General features: G+C 45.3%; 1 protein-coding gene across 3 annotated transcripts in view; it reads right to left on the bottom strand.

Annotated features, from left to right (window-relative positions):
- Window positions 1-17,784, bottom strand: part of golga4 (golgin A4) — a 155,499-nt gene that overhangs the window by 101,961 nt on the left and 35,754 nt on the right. For all 3 annotated transcript variants that reach the window (XM_080193697.1, XM_080193699.1, XM_080193700.1), the window contains 4 exons: window positions 15,704-15,751; window positions 10,132-10,188; window positions 5,677-5,775; window positions 1,285-1,438 (listed from right to left, as the gene is read on the bottom strand). In XM_080193697.1, coding sequence (XP_080049823.1) covers window positions 1,285-1,438; window positions 5,677-5,775; window positions 10,132-10,188; window positions 15,704-15,751 — 358 coding nt within the window. The remainder of the gene's footprint in view (window positions 1-1,284; window positions 1,439-5,676; window positions 5,776-10,131; window positions 10,189-15,703; window positions 15,752-17,784) is intronic.

Raw genomic sequence — 17,784 nt, 5'->3', positions numbered from 1 at the left:
GGAGCCTCTACAGAGAATTTGGGCTCTACATGAACACAGCAAGCAAATGTGCATCTTTTTAACCAGATTGAACAGTGTTAATGAACAATGCAGAGTCTGAACCTGTTAAATAGAGAATTCAATGTCAAATCAGATAAAGGGGAAAGACTGGATTGCAAGAGAAACAAGAAAAGGAAAAGTGAAACAAATTACAATCTATTAAAATCTCCAACAAAAGCTAAAAGCTGAAGCACTAAGATTCCATATTTGAGTACCAGAGTGATTGGTAGGCAGTATTTGAGGCTTGTCACACAGTTCAAAGAGTACTTACGTGATGGATGAGCCTAAACTTTCCAGGTAAGTTTCGTCCCCATCTACAGTACAGGAATATCTTCCACCTCAATACATTTGATTGGAAGCTGGACAGTAGGATGCTGATTTAAGCAACATTACAGAAAGCAAATTCTGGATTTTTACATTTAATTTTGTAGGCAAAAGGACACCTCTGAGATTGGTGAGTCAAAGTACAGTAGTTTTATTACAAAAGCTTTCGGGAGCAATCTGGCACTTAATAGCAGTTTCTCACTGAACACAAATACGTGTGGTATTTATACATCATGGTTCCTAGCACCAGTCATGACGTAAATTCTGGTATCAGTCAGGACTCGCAACGCTTCCATCTCCAGTCAAGACGCAGCCCCCAGCTTCAGCCAGGACCCGCAGTTCGTCTGGCAGCTTCAGTCATGGCACAGTCACAGCTTTTCTGGCGGCTTCAGCAGCTTCTTTATTGAAATAAGTTGTGAAATAAGCAGCTTCCCAGCAGGAGTCCGTTATCACACTCTACCATCTGCAGTTGTTTAACTATGTTTAGCTAGTACAAACAGGTATGGTTTGCCATGTCTGTAAAATAACATTCACATTTAACTATCTGTCTTTATGGAAATGAAAGTTAAAGAATGAAAGACACGAAGAAGTAAGGAAAAGATGAATAAATAATTTTTTTGATGCCAGGAGCACTATAAGTTTGAGATTAGCCACGAGGAAGGACTATGTTTGTGATATATGCTAGGTACAAAATTCATTAAATTCATTAACCCTTTCTCTTCTTCAAGTGGCTATTTGCTCCCATCTGATGTTGCTGTCTGATTTAAGCACAGATAACAAACCATGCCCTAAGTTTCACTGTTTTTACAATGAATTCCAGCCCCATAACATTGAGGGAAAACCCCCTCCCCTCAGAGTGTCAGCACATCTGTAACTGTAAATTTTGTTAATTTAACTTCCAGATTGTGTGAAAGGCATCACCTCCTAATCCATCAGGACTGTCGGTATTATTTTCTTCATTGTTGGAACTCAGTTGAGCTGCTTCTGTCGTTTCCGTCATGGACGCTTGGGTTGTAGATTCCTGTAAATCTGCATTTGTCCCTCCGAGTCCCATCCTGTGTTTTAGTAATGATACCTGAAGATGTAAAATTCCCAATGTTAACAGAATGAAGAACATTTCTGGCGAGTATGGTAACACAAACAGAAATAGAAGTAGGCCATTGGTCTCCTTCAAATGACTTGGCCATTCAATAGAAAAGCAAAATACTGGAGAAATATTGAAACATCAAAATGTTGAAAATACTCAACAGATTTGGGGGCATCTGTGCAGAGAGAAACAGAGCTAACATTTCAGATCCATACACAGTACTCCAGTGTGGTCTCATCAAAGTCCTGCACAAATACAGCAAGACTTCATTACACTTGGATTAAAATATCCCACAATAATGATCACGGTACTATTATGTTCACAAGTTCATAAGAAGCAACCCCATTTTCCTGCCTTCTTCCTATAATCCTTCAAACCATTGCCAATAAAATATCTGTCTAACTCCTCCTTAAATTTATTCACTGTCCCAGCATCCAGCGCACTTTGGTGGACTGAATTCCAGATTCACAACCCTTTGAGAAGCAATTTCTCCTCAACTCTGTTTTAAATTTGCTACCTCTTATCCTAAGACCTCTCGTCCTAGAATGCCCCACAAGATGAAGTATCCGCTTCTCGTTTACTTTGTGCGTTCCTCACAGTTTGTTATATCTGCATGTAACTTTGCGATTCTTGTACAAGACACCCAAATCCTTCTGAAAACTAATGGTTAATAGTTTCTCACCATTTAAAAATAAGAGGGCACAATTTTCCCCAAAAAATTGAAGTGTCCAATAGGACAGGAGGAAAACTGACACCAGATTGTGGGCATCACAGGACCTGCCATGCCTCACCCATTGTCTGCCCTGGCTGCTCCAATCATGGTCCCACCTCATCCCACCCGACCCCACTAATCACAGGTATCCTGAACAACGGCCCTGCCTTGCACCATCTCCATGATCACAGGTGCCAGCCCGCCTGCCCCACCCCTGACTGCCGGCCCTGCGCCACCCCCCGCCCTCCCCCCCAACCCCACTCGCCAGTAACTGGCCCACCTTCCCTACTGTAGATAGTGGCCCCGTCCCCAGATCGCCAACTCACCTGACTGTCCCTGCCTGTTTCCCCAACAACTCCACCCGCTCACCAGCCTGGCCCCAATGCCTTCCTGGCATGTCCTCGCTCTCCCCCGGCCATCACTGGCCCCATCCGCCTGCCCTCCCCGTCTCCTCCCCACCCACACCACCAATTGCAGGCCTCAAACCCCACCAATTGCTGGTAACCGCCCCAATCATCCGAACACAGTCACTGCCCTGCAACCCGTTCATAGATACCAGTTATTCCCAGATCATCAGCCTCACTCATCCTACAGTTGATCTCCGAGCCCACCCTGCCTGCCCCTCCTTCCAGCCCTGGCATTGGTACCCACCCAAATGCCTGCTCTTTGAGTCCCCAGATCACCAAACTGCCCTGCTGCCCCCTCCGTACCTACCCAAACGCTGGTGCTGCCTATTTCCCCATCTCCCCACTTGCTGGCCCATCCATGCCCACCCACACGGATTGCTGGACCAACACCGCCTCTCCCAATTGTCAACCCGTGTCCTTTGCCCCAGCCACTCCGTACACTCTCAATCGCTTGTTGTAGTCATCCCCATCAAGCCACAGGCCCCAACCTGTTCAACCGATCACTGGCCCTGCCCCTCCCTGCAAGCCAATATGTGCGCCATCACCCTGAATGCCTGCCTATCCACACCCCAAGTGCAGATACCAGCCCCACCCCATACCATTGCTGACCCCTCAGTGACTTAGGGCCCCGCAATGCCCCAGTTCTACCACCCGGTAGTCGCCTGCCCCCCGGAAATACAGACAACAGCCCCGCCTCCTTGATCACCAGCCCTGCTGAGTCACCCCACCCCACCTCCCGATTCCTGGCCCACCCTACCCCGAACACCGGCACAGACCCATCCTGCCCCTGGCCTCCGCTCTAGTGTCGGCATCCCCTCCGCACCACCCCCCCCACCGCCCCCCCCCCCCTCGTCCATCTGCCCCCTCTCTCACACCCTCCCCCTCCTTCTCCCATCTCCTCCTCCCATCGTGCTCCCTCCCCTGTCCCCCATTGTCTCCCTCTCCCGCTCCCTGTCCCATTCCCCACTGTTCCCCCCCAACCATGTTGCCCAGCTCCCTCTCCCGTCCACTGAAGTCTTCCACGGACTCCCATCACAACCCCCTCCTGCCCCCTCTCCAGTACCCCGAAGCCTGCCCCCCCATCCACTCCCGTTACCCCACCATCGCCCCTCCCTCCCATCCCCCACCTCGCACTACCTCACCCTCCCATCCCCATAACCCCTCTCCCCTTGCACTCCCATCCCCATAACCCCTCTCCCCTCCTGTCTCCCCTCCCCCCTCCTCTCTCTAACTCCACTCCACCCCTCTCCCCTCCCTCCCCCTCCCCCTCCTCTCCCCTCCACCCCTCCCCCCTCCCCCTCCCTCCCCCCTCCCCCTCCTCTCCCCTCCACCCCTCCCCCCCCTCTACCCCTCTCCCCTCCCTCTCCCCTCCCCCTCTCCCTCCCCTCCTCCCCGTGTGTGTCCCCCTCTCCCTCCCCTCCTCCCCGTGTGTGTCCCCCTCTCCCTCCCCTCCTCCCCGTGTGTGTCCCCCTCTCCCTCCCCTCCTCCCCGTGTGTGTCCCCCTCTCCCTCCCCTCCTCCCCGTGTGTGTCCCCCTCTCCCTCCCCTCCTCCCCGTGTGTGTCCCCCTCTCCCTCCCCTCCTCCCCGTGTGTGTCCCCCTCTCCCTCCCCTCCTCCCCGTGTGTGTCCCCCTCTCCCTCCCCTCCTCCCCGTGTGTGTCCCCCTCTCCCTCCCCTCCTCCCCGTGTGTGTCCCCCTCTCCCTCCCCTCCTCCCCGTGTGTGTCCCCCTCTCCCTCCCCTCCTCCCCGTGTGTGTCCCCCTCTCCCTCCCCTCCTCCCCGTGTGTGTCCCCCTCTCCCTCCCCTCCTCCCCGTGTGTGTCCCCCTCTCCCTCCCCTCCTCCCCGTGTGTGTCCCCCTCTCCCTCCCCTCCTCCCCGTGTGTGTCCCCCTCTCCCTCCCCTCCTCCCCGTGTGTGTCCCCCTCTCCCTCCCCTCCTCCCCGTGTGTGTCTCCCCCTCCCTCCCCTCCTGTCCTCCGTGTGTGTCCCCCTCCCTCCCCTCCTCCCCGTGTGTGTCCCCCTCCCTCCCCTCCTCCCCGTGTGTGTCCCCTCTCCCCCTCCTGTCCTCCGTGTGTGTCCCCTCTCCCCCTCCTGTCCTCCGTGTGTGTCCCCTCTCCCCCTCCTGTCCTCCGTGTGTGTCCCCTCTCCCCCTCCTGTCCTCCGTGTGTGTCCCCTCTCCCCCTCCTGTCCTCCGTGTGTGTCCCCTCTCCCCCTCCTGTCCTCCGTGTGTGTCCCCTCTCCCCCTCCTGTCCTCCGTGTGTGTCCCCTCTCCCCCTCCTGTCCTCCGTGTGTGTCCCCTCTCCCCCTCCTGTCCTCCGTGTGTGTCCCCTCTCCCCCTCCTGTCCTCCGTGTGTGTCCCCTCTCCCCCTCCTGTCCTCCGTGTGTGTCCCCTCTCCCCCTCCTGTCCTCCGTGTGTGTCCCCTCTCCCCCTCCTGTCCTCCGTGTGTGTCCCCTCTCCCCCTCCTGTCCTCCGTGTGTGTCCCCTCTCCCCCTCCTGTCCTCCGTGTGTGTCCCCTCTCCCCCTCCTGTCCTCCGTGTGTGTCCCCTCTCCCCCTCCTGTCCTCCGTGTGTGTCCCCTCTCCCCCTCCTGTCCTCCGTGTGTGTCCCCTCTCCCCCTCCTGTCCTCCGTGTGTGTCCCCTCTCCCCCTCCTGTCCTCCGTGTGTGTCCCCTCTCCCCCTCCTGTCCTCCGTGTGTGTCCCCTCTCCCCCTCCTGTCCTCCGTGTGTGTCCCCTCTCCCCCTCCTGTCCTCCGTGTGTGTCCCCTCTCCCCCTCCTGTCCTCCGTGTGTGTCCCCTCTCCCCCTCCTGTCCTCCGTGTGTGTCCCCTCTCCCCCTCCTGTCCTCCGTGTGTGTCCCCTCTCCCCCTCCTGTCCTCCGTGTGTGTCCCCCTCTCCCTTTCCTGTCCTCCATGTGTGTCCCCTCTCCCTCTCCCATCCCCCATGTGTCCCCCCTCTCCCTTTCCTGTCCCCCATCCCTGTCAGATCCCCCAATGGGTACCCCCCATCCTCATTTCCCCTCCCCACCCCCGTAGGGATTCTTCCACAAGAACGCTTTAACCAACTTAGATGCCATTTGTTAGTTAGCCAAAACACATCAATGCTGCATAATTCTACCTGTGTCTGTAGAACACCAATAAGTTGGTCTTTTTCCTCCAGGGCTGCTTCAAACTCATCTTGAATATGTTTCTTGGCTTGTTGATCCATTTGCAGCTCCTAAGAAGTTAACAAGGAAACTTCATGAAGACATGGAATTGGCTTTTTTGACATTTAAGTACTTCATTGCTTTTCCAACTCTCAGAATGGGTTATAAAGAAGATGGAAAGCAGAGCACAGGTGATACTAACAAACTATGTTGTTAAAGCGCAAACTCATCTTGCAAACAATCACAGAATCAAATGTTCAAACCCCTTTACCTTGCAATTAAACTGAAGATAGCAGTGAAAGACAAAAAGAGATGAAACCATTTCAGGGTACACCTGAACAACCACATTTGTTTCCAAGACTTGGAAAAGGTGACTGGCCTATTGAGGTCAGTCACAGGTCAGTAACTTAGCAAAGGCTGTGCAGAGATGAAACAAACATAAGTCAGGCAATCCATCAGGGTTCATCCACCCAGAATGGTTTTATCACCACTGACACAATCATATCAAGCAACTGTTATTTAATTCCCTCACTTTCTAAATCCCTGAAGTCTATTCCAATATTGATTGTTCTGTGCATAAAAAGAAGTTCCTGCACCAGCCCAAAATGCGCCTTCTGTTCCTACAGTCACGTATACAGATCATAATCCATTAAGGTTCCTGGAAAAGTTTCAAGACTGCAACTAGACTATTTTGTTGGAGTCTATTGTTGCAGCTATTTAATTTTTTAAAATTTTGTATTTTGCGAGAAGAAAATATGATAGCAGATGCTCCATCAAGACTTTAAAAGACTGTTGAGAAGATACAGAAATTTACTGGAGCTGAAGATGAGTAATACGGACTCAAAACGTTCACTTTTATTTCTTTCCCCATAGATACTACCAGACCTGAGTTTTTCCAGCATTTTCTTTTTTTGTTTAAAAAGCTATCCCTGCCAGATCTGATTCATCTCATTTTGACAACTGGAATGCATACTTACTATCCTTACTCTCCTAACTCCTAAACAATTCCCTATATATTTTCATAGCTTTCTTCATTCCAGTGCATTCTCAGCTTAGTTAAGTGTCTCCTACGTGCAGCTTTATTGAATGCCAACTGAAAGACCACATAAATACGTAGTAGCTAAGGGAATGTGACATTCCCTTCGTTACTACATTCATTATCACCCCAAAATGTTCAATTTGGTTCTTGAGACAGGACTTAATTTATACAATTTTAAACCAGAACTACCTGGTCAGCTCGAATTTTACCCAAAAGCTGATCCATTCTGTCCCAAATAACAAGAGAAATAAGAAGTTCTGAACCATTTCCTATGCCTAAATAATGCCTGTGCACAGATTCAAGAATGGGTTCGACAGATTAATGAGAGTCAAGGGTTTTGGATGGCAAGCAGTGAGATGGAGTTCAGACCACATTGAGTTCAGCCAGTGCATCACAGCAATGCACCATAAATTTGAACATGACCTTCTGAGACTTATGCTTAACTCTTTGGCCATGGAGCTCAGCATGTTTTGTTGATTGGTACTTGAGAAACTGACAAATCAATTTAGTAAAATCCTTGCAAATTTCTGTTACACTCAGAACATAAAACTGGAGCAACTTATCCATTTATTTCCCATATCCAGTAATTTATGGCACTTAGCAGTTCGATTTGCTGTTGTTCCATATTCCGTCAGCTGCCTTCTCCAATTCCAAGAACACTCAAGAAACTTGACACTATCCAGGACAAAGCAACCCACTTGATGGCATCCCATTCACAAACATTCACATACTCAGCCATCAACGCACATTGGCAGCAGTGTGCACCATCTATAAGATGCATTGCAGAGACTCACCAAGAGTCCTCAGGCAGCATCTTTCAACTCCATGACCACTTCCACCATTCAGAAAGACAAGGGCAATCAAAACCTGGAACACCACCCCCGAGAAGTTTCCCTCCAAGCCACTCACCATCCTGACTGGAAACATATCGCCATTCCTTTGCTGTCACTAGGTCAAAATCCTGGGAAAGTACTGCATTCCAGGTGCACCCACACCACATGGATTGCAGTGGTTAGGTAGCTCATTATCACCTACTCAAAGACAATTAGAGATGGGCAATAAATGCTGGCCTTGATGGCAACCCCCCTCATTCCATCGCTAAACTTGTAAAAATTCATCACTGAACTTGCCGAGCTTGTACTCACTCTTGATTGCAAGGCATTCAATACTATAAAGAGACCTAAATATTGCATACCAAGATTAAATTAACAATCTCCCTCCTCACTTTTACATAACACAGCCAACAAATACTCCATGTATTTACTTCATTTAATTTTTAATTCATCCAAAAAAAATAACTGTACTAAATATCAAATATATCCCCTTGATCTTTGTCACAAAGAAAGAGATCTCAGTTTTACCCCTCATATTCCATCACATGGTGATCTCATCAGTCAAAGCAAAACTGAAAACAAATTAAATCCTCACTTAGGGTAAGGAACAGTGAGATCCACATCTGACAATCTTCTCGCAGCAAGTTTCAAAGCAGCACTGGTTCAGTCTAGGAGCTCTTATCACCATTCTCTGAGCTTTGAATGGTATACAATATTGAAAACTCTCAGCTGAAAACAACCTTCAGTGAACGGATTTTGGAGTGCCTTGCTACTTTAAGAGTTGGTCAGTATAATGCTGTGACAAGCACCCAGGTCCCAAGATTAATCTCTGATGATTGATCATATTTGGATATATGCATGGAACAGGAATAGGGGCGGGGTGAAAACAAAAGGTTTGCCAGTGCTCCAACTCCAAATCTCTCAATCTGCTAGAAATGATTTGTGTATGTAAAAAATTAGATTGGCATCAGCTGCGCTGGATTATCAAAAGAATGGACCCTTGGGAGAGGTATTGAACAGCTGTCAACCCCTTTGCCCTAAGGTGTACTGATACGGCATCTCTAATATTTATTTTAATAGATGAAAGCCCCAAGGCAATGCAAGGACAAGAGGCAATGCAAGGACAAGAGGCAATGCAAGGACAAGAGGCAATGCAAGGACAAGAGGCAATGCAAGGACAAGAGGCAATGCAAGGACAAGAGGCAATGCAAGGACAAGAGGCAATGCAAGGACAAGAGGCAATGCAAGGACAATTCAGGTTATTCCAAGGTATCACAGCCGATTGAGTCACCAGTATAACTTGGGGCTGTCATTTTAGCACAGCTACAGCCACAAATAGCACCAACATACATGATTAGGTAATCTGTTTCAATGATGTCATTGAGGAATAAATATTGGCAGGAAAATTCTCCTACACTCTCTCTTGAATAGTGACATAGATTAGAATCCCTACAGTGCCAAACAAGGTCATTAGGTCCATCAAGTCGACACAGGTTCTCCCAGACTTTCGCACACATCTTAGTCAGGCCCTATCCACAGATCCCACATATTTATCCCGTTAAGCCTCTAACCTACACACCTTGGAACACCAGGGGCAATTTAACATGGCCAATCCACCTAGCCTGCACATCTTTGGACTATGGAGGAAACCAGAGCATCCAGAGGAAACCCATGCAGACATGGGGAAAACATGCAAATGCCACATAGTCACCCAAGGATGGAATCAAACCTGGGTCCCTGGTGCTTAGTGGCAGCAGTGCTAACCACTGTGCCACCCATATGGGTGTTTTGTTTTTAACATCTGCCTGAGGCAAGGACTGAGTTTAATTCTCATTCCAAAGACGAAGAAAAAAATTGGATAAGGGAATGAACTCCAAGCGTTGAAGGAAAAGATCTGATGGAGTGATCAGAGAGATGGATCTGGCACAAGCTTTTGAAAATATAAGGTGGTGGACTGGACAGTTACAGAGGCTGAAGCCAATGCTAATTGGTAGGGGAAAAGGAGAAAATATGTGTTAAAAGGACGAGAATGTGAAGAAGAAAGGACAGAGGATGGAAGACTGAGCTTAACATGTGTATGCTGGAAGGTTTCAAAAAGGCTTTGTGGATGTGGGGCAGAATTTTGCTCCACTGAAATTATACCACACATTGCTTCAAATCTCATCAAAACAAAGAAAATATCATACAAGTAATTTACTTCTAGATTATTGTGAAAATCTAATTTCCTTACTCATCTTTTCTATAGATCAAACATACCAAGCATTGTTTTCACATATTTGCTATTTCAACAAGGATTTGAACTAGTATTTTACTAAAGATTTACAACCAGCAGCAGATGCCATTATAAATACTCCTGGCACTTTGCAGCAACACGTATCTATCGCACAAAACAACTTCTAAATGTTTCCAAGTAAGTCTCAGCTATTACAAATGAAATACATCCTAAAAGACAAAAAATTCAGAAGGAAGATGACTTCAGAAGTTTTGGAGGATTCCATTACCCTTTAATTTCATGTTGTTTAACATACAGTTAAACTCAATGTGTAGGGTCTTACCTCACGTAATTCTCCAATCCTGCGCAGGGCTTTATCTTGACCCTGACTCAAAACTACCTGAAACCAAAGGTAGAAATTACTTTAAAATCCATGTATAGGATTGCACATCCAAACAAGCTCATGAATTAGCTAATCTCCATTTTACATTCCTCAGTGCTGAAGTAAGCTACATTTTTCACTACCTTTTTAATATTCCTACAGACAAATAATGAATTTATGCCTTTAAACATTTCATTACTTCCCAGAGGTTAACTGTGATATACAAAATATGTTGTACACAAAATTTATATCATTCTTATCATTGATATTTTAAAAGCAGGTCTCTCATAAAACTAAATCTGTGTTATAACAAACAAATTAACCAAGCTTAAGTCAGTAATGTCACACATGACTTATTCAGAATAGGCTTACCAAAGCAGAAATTAAACAGATGCAAATATTCTGAAAACTATGCTCAATAACTTGAATTATTTTACATGATGGCACAGAGGAAGACTGATTGATATGATGGCATATTGGAATCAATAATCTCACTAAGTCAAGATTTCTCGCCGTTGAACAAAACAGAGTCGCGTGCATTGCTTGCGAGAGCTACCTCTGTATTTTTCAACACAAGCAATACTTGAAAATTCCAATCAGTGCATGTAATATTAAAACGTAAGCTGCTGACCAAAGATCGTCTTATCAAAAATAGGTCGTTTTTCCATTATTCAGTTCTGAATGCTGTGATGAAAGCAGGAGGTTCCCTAAATTGTGCAGCTAGAGCCAATTCCATGGCGCCATGAAGGCCTCAGCTGTACAGAGGAGAGGTGGGAGATCATCAGAAAAGCAATCAATTTAAAGGGGAATCAATTTAAGGAAAAACACCGCCATGTTGTGTAGCTGCAGAAGCAACTCTGGGAAGGTAAGTTGTCCCTCTGGTGACAGGGTCAAAGTTGTTGCTGAGCGACTGCAGAGTATTTTGAGGTGAGAGGGGACCGGCCAAAGGTCATGGTCCATTGCTGGTGCCAGTGGGAGACGAACAAGGTCCTGCAGCCAGATATTAGGGAGCTCAGAAAAAATAAAAAAATTGGACCTCAAAGGTAGTAATCTCTGGATTACAGTCCCTGCACCACGCACTCACAAGTACAGAATTAGAATGACAGAATAGGTGACTGTCTTCCTTTTTCCTGAACCAAGGTTTCCCCTCCACTGTGGTTTACACAGCCCTCAACCGTGTCCCATCTCCTCTGCCTTCATTCTTCCCCATCTCTTTTAAAAGCATGATAACTTACCCCTTGTCCTCACTTGTCACTCCACTAAGCCTCTGCCACTTTCACAAACTCCAACATGCCACCAAATATATCTTGCTCTCACCTCTCCTGTCAGTATTCTGTGAGGAACGTTCCCTCCATGACACCATGATCCACTACAGCATCACGCACCAACACTGTATTCCCTTCCCACAACATGGGTAAACACTTCGCATAATATCTTTGTTCAGTCTCCAAACATTACTTCCACCTTCCAGTCACTTGTCATTTCAACTTACCATCTTGCTCCCATGGCCACATTTCTATCTTTGGCCTGCTGCAATGTTCCAGTGAAGCCCAATGCAAATTGGAGAAATTGGAATTCTGATTTGGCACCTAGTCTTTTTGACATAACATTAAGTTAACCGAACTTCAGACCATGAACTCCGCTCTTCCACTTTGCTGGAGGCTTTTTTCCAATCCCTGCCCCCACAGGGCCACTGATACCTATTTTACTTTGAGTGCTGATTCTTGTTCCTTCATGAACACATTCTGCTACCTCACCTTTTTTGCTATGCGCTTTCTTTAGTCTTTAACACAAACATCTATGATTCTGTTAACACTGATGATGTGGGTATGCCGGCGTTGGACTGGCGTAAACACAGTGAAAAGTCTGACAACACCAGGTTTTAGTCCAACCTATTTATTTGATAATATACTCACAAGCTTTCCTGACGAAGGGGCTAACCCCGAAAGCTTGTGAGTATATTATCAAATAAATAGGTTGGACTAAAACCTGGTGTTGTCAGACTTTTCACTCTATTAACACTACCATGAACATTCCCTTTGTTTTGTGTCCATGGCATCTTCATCAACCTCGACTGAGCTCCCATATTCTCTTCCACTCCACTTTCTCCATCCACCTCTCCAAACATATAATCCATCACATTTCTGCCGCTCCAGCTCTGAAGAGTCATAAAGACTGGAAACTTTAAGGCTGTTTTTCTCTAACAATGGTGCAGGGGTTGCTCAGTCTTCTGAGCATTTTCACTTTTAATTTCAGATTTCCAGCAACTGCAGGAGTTTGATTTTAATACAGATGAATGCATGGCTGGAGAGATGGTGCAAGAGGAAGGGTTTTATATTCCTGGGGGAGTTAGGACCTGGGTTGCACATCATGGGAGACATGGAGATACGGCGGGGGGGAATGAAGCAATGTTGTAAATGAAAGACAGAAATTTAGTACACAAGTATGGACAACAGACAGCAGACATGAATGAGTTGTTCAGTGATTAGTGGTGCATACAAAACACAAAGAAAAGTACAGGACAGGAACAGGCCTTTTGACCCTCCAAACCTGTGCCGATCATGATGCTCTAGCTAAATTAAAAAAACTTCTGCTCTTACTTGGTCCATATCCCTCCATTCCCTCCCTATTCATGTACCATCCATGTGTCTCCTAAGTGCTCGCTTCCATCACTTCCTCTGGCAGCACATTCCAAGCACCCACCATTCTCTGCATGAAAGATTTCTCTTGCACATCTCCCTTAAATTTTCGCCCTTTCACCTTGAACCTGTGCCCCCTTGTAATTGACATGTGAATGCAGGGTGTAATTGATATGTCAATGCACAAGTGAATAAGGCAGGTGAGCTAAGGATATAGACAAACATTTGTAAGTATGATATCACAGCTACGACTCAAACGTACAAAAGGGCAGGAATTTCAGCTCAACATTCAAGGATTTGCAAATGAGATAACAGACAGGAATTTTCATAAAGTAAATGCTGGTTAAAGAAACAATCTCAGTTGTGAGGAAGGATGGGATGCTATAAGGATCTCCAACAAAGGCTTATGGATTTAACAAAAAAAGAACAATCATACTCCTGGAAACACAGGGACAAGAGTTGGCCATTTAGTCTCTCAGGTGTGTCTCATATTCAAATAAATCATGGCTGATATACGCCTAAGAGACACCCTCAAAAAAAGTGCCGGGGAACAACAGATGGAAATGCAGTGGAGAGTCAGAGAGAGAGAGAACTGGGAAGGAAAATCAACGAAAGAAAGGAATAATGTCACAGGATATCAGATAGGTGATTGGCTGCTGAGAGAGTCCAGAGGTAAGGATCAACGCAGAATCAAGCGTGAGCGTCAGCAAGGTAAAAAAAGAAATCAAAAAATATTGCCGACACAACAAAGGGTACAGACTGGTGAATTATTCTTCTTTATACGTGTTAGCACAAGTCTTTGGCTTACTTCTTCAAACATTGGACTGATAAACAGAGGCACAGTAGAGTTCTCATGCAATGCAGATCCTGTAACATGTGAGGACGTCATGTCCTGGACAGCCATATTTGCAGGAACTCATCAGCTGGAGGAGCTGGATTTTGGAGCTTAAGCAGTGGCTGGCATCATTGCAGTGCATCTGCGAGGCCAGGAACTACACGGACAACAAATTTCTGGATATGGTCACCACACCGCTAAATGATATGCAGGTGGAGAAATTCACTGAGTGAATATCACTTGCGTATTGGTGCTCACTTTTGAAAACTGATCAGAATGATGGTTCCTCTGGGGAGCAGAACCTGAATCAATCAACATTACTACAGTTGGCTCAGTGATAATGGAGACAGAAAGATGACTGGGCAAGCAGTCATGATAGAGGGTTCTATCTTTAGGGAATAGACAATTGAATCCAGGATGGCACGTTCCCCCTCTGGTGCCAGGGTGAAGGAACAGCACTTTGTGCAGGTAGAATGAACAGCCAACAGTTGTGGTCCATTTCAGCATCAAAACATAGGGACGAGAAGCTGCTGGCAGATTTCCAAGAACTAGCAAAGAAATCAGAGTAGAACTGCAAAGGTAGTAATCTCTGAATTACTCCTCATTCTCGAGTACAGAAATAGAAGGACAACATACCATAATATTGAGCTGAAAAGATTATACAGGAAGGAAAGATTTACATACCTAGGATACTGGGACCAGTTACATACAGGTCAAACAGGTTGTTCCTGAATAGAGTCTGGACCATTGTCCTTGCAGTGGAGGGTTTATATTAACTTGTCAGGGCGACGGGGACCAGAAGGCAACATTAGAGAGGAGAGATGCACAAACAATTGGGAGAAGAGATAACACTGGAATAAGAAACAGTCAAGTGTTCAATGGAATCAGAGTAAGGGGAATGCAAGGAGGTCTGTATTTGATTTACTTTGCACCAACTACCAAAAATTAGCTTGTCAATCTGCAGGGGCAGATTGTGGCAAGACCTAGTTCAAAAAAATAGGCAAAATTGGGTACTGATCAATGAGATATCAAGTGTTCAAGAAAGATAGGGATGGAAAGAAAGCAGGAGGGGTAGCATTATTGATTAAGGAGACCATTGCAGTGTTAAATTAGTACTCTGCATCTCTTTTTATTCATTCACGGGACATGGGTGCTGCTAGCTGGCCAGCATTTACTGCCCATTCCTGGTTGCCTGAGGGCAGTAGAGAGTCAGCCACGTTGCTGTGGCTTTGGAGTCACATGTAGCCCAGACCAGGAAAGGGCAGCAGATTTCCTTTCCTAAAGGAAATTAGTGAACCAGATGGGTTTTTCTGACAATCAACAATGGTTTCATGGTCATCAGTAGACTTTTAATTCCAGATTTTTTTCCATGCTGGAATTCGAACCCGAGGTCCCCAGAACATTAGCTGAGTTTGGATTAATCGTCTAGCGATAATACCACAAGGCTTCCGTCTGTCTTTATGAGAGCAAAAGATGCTGCCAAAGTAATTGCGAAATAAGAAGTAGTTCAAACACTGGATAGGTATAAAAGTAATAAAAACTGGAAAGGTTGGCAGCAACCAAAATTGACAGATCATTGGGACTGGATCAGCATCTCAGGACTCTGAAGAAACTGAGGGTAGAAATTGCAAACACACAGGCCACAATCTTCTATTGCTTTTTAGAAATGGTGGTGATGCCAGATGACGAAAGAATTGTCAATGTTGCAGCCTTGCTCAAACAAGTGTGTGAGGAAATGCTCAAAAACTACAGGCTGGTCAGTTTAATCTGAGATATAGTAAGCAGAGGCAAAATTAACAGTAACTTGGCACATATGAATTTTTTTTAATGGATGGATTTTTTTTAAATGGACAAATCATATTACAGGTACTTATTTTAATCATCTCAACAATGCTAAGAGCAATTAACTCCTTGTTGATTCCAACTCCCAATCATTGAAACCAGAGTAAAGAACTTGTGCAGCACATTTACACTCAGAACTATTTACCATAGTTACCAGTTTGCTGAATGATCACAGGATGTTCTATAATGAGTTATCATGGCTGGAATCTTCATTTACCTGCATTTTTTCCTTGTCTCTCTGCAAAGTCCGATAGGCAGTGACTAACTGAAGGAACAAAAATATGCCATGCAAAATACTTAGCAAAATTCCATTTTAAATGCATACATTTCCAAATATATGAAATAATCAATAGTGCTACAAATAAGTAATTTGCCTTCCTCTATCAACCAAAACCTTTACAAACTTTGACAATTCTGCAACAAACTGGCCAATTTTGTGGCCTGTTGTGAAGAGACCGCACTCATCATTGACCTCAAAGGAAACAGTTCACAAAGATTTAACGGACTTCTGATATCAATGTCCACTATCACAATGCCAATTTCATTCTGGTGACATCTATCTCTGATATCTAGGAACAGTGAAGTCAATGAGCAAACAATCAGGTTAGAGAAGTTTTAATTTAAATCTTTAAAATTGTAAGGGGCAGGCTGCAGAAGGTGTTTCCTCCTTTGGAAGAATCTAGAACTTGGGATCAAATTTAAGAGAAAGATGCAAAGAAAATTTTTCTCTTAAGGGTCATGAGTTGGGGTTGATGTTACAATCAGATCAGCCATGATCTTATTGAATAGCTGAGGGCCAAATAACCACTTCAGTTCCTAATTCCTATGTTTGTATACATGTATTCGCAAACAGTGCACCAGCAAGTAGAAACCATTTTACAGTCAAATCGCAAAAAAAAGGGACATACTTAAGGGATTATGGAACAAACCAAAATATCAAAAATTATCTTTTTCATCAGTTTTCAAATCTATTGAATTTTAGTTATGGAATGGAGAGAATGACAGTCCAAACTCTGGAGTTAGTTTTCCAAGTAAGAAGTCTCACAACACCAAGTTAAAGTCCAACAGGTTTATTTGTAGCAAATGCCACTAGCTTTTAGTACTGGCTGTTCCTTCTTCAGGTGGATGGGAGTTCTGATCACAAATAGGGCATATAAAGACACAAACTCAATTTACATGATTAATAATTGGAAAGTGTCTTTACAACTATTCAAGTCTTCAAGGTACAGACAATGTGAGTGGAGAGAGCATTAAGCACAGGTTAAAAAGATGTGTATTGTTTCCAGACAGGACAGTTAGTGAGATTCTGCAAATCCAGGCAAGTTGTGGGGATTACACATCGTGTGACATGAACACAAGATCCCGGTTGAGGCCATCCTCATGTGTGCAGAACTTGGCTATCAGTCTCTGCTCAGCGACTCTGTGCCGTCGTGTGTTGTGAAGGCCACCTTGGAGAACGCTTACCCGAAGATCAGAGGCTGAATGCCTATGACCAATGAAGTGTTCCCCAAAAGGAAGAGAACACACTTGCCTGGCGTTTGTCGAGCACTGTTCATTCATCCGTTGTCGTAGTGTTTGCATGGTCTCCCCAATGTACCATGCCTTAGGACATCCTTTCCTGCAGCATATCAGATAGACAACGTTGGCTGAGTTGTAAGAGTATGTACCATGTACATACTTGCCTGGACTTGCAAAATCTCACTAACTGTCCTGTCTGGAGACAATACACATCTCTTTAACCTGTGCTTAACACTCTCTCCACTCACATTGTCTGTACCTTTGAGACTTGATTACTCGTAAAGACTCACATTCCAACCATTATTTTGTGAATTGAGTTTGTGAACAAAACTCCCACTCACCTGACGACAGAGCAGCGAGCACTCTGAAAGCTAGTGGCTTTGGCTAACAAATAAATCTGTTGGACTTTAACTTGGTGTTGTGAACGTCTTACTGTACTTTCTTGTATAGGTCAGGGTCACCTGACTTGAATGCCTCAGACTCTTTCACATGCAGCTGCAGATGTAATAAAGGTAACACAACTGTACTTAGCAATTCATTATATCAAGGCACAAAAACACGTGCTGTGTTCGTGGATTGTTAACACTGTCAGGAAAAGTATAGGACCAAGCTCCATTTTAAGTCTTGGGCAGATACCATAGTTTACATCAATGCTATAACAAAGGCACGTTGCAATGCCAAAATGCTCATCTTCAGCGGCAGTTTTAAACAAATATCTTGCTTGTCCATTCAGATAAAAGAAGAGCTGTACAGCTGGGTGTTCTGGCCAATATTACTCCA

The sequence above is a fragment of the Carcharhinus amblyrhynchos genome, chromosome 8 (assembly GCF_965287045.1).
Source record: "Carcharhinus amblyrhynchos chromosome 8, sCarAmb.v2.hapA, whole genome shotgun sequence".
Lineage (NCBI taxonomy): Eukaryota > Metazoa > Chordata > Chondrichthyes > Carcharhiniformes > Carcharhinidae > Carcharhinus > Carcharhinus amblyrhynchos.
Note: the sequence above shows the minus strand (reverse complement) of the source record. Positions and strands in the feature narration are given on the sequence as shown.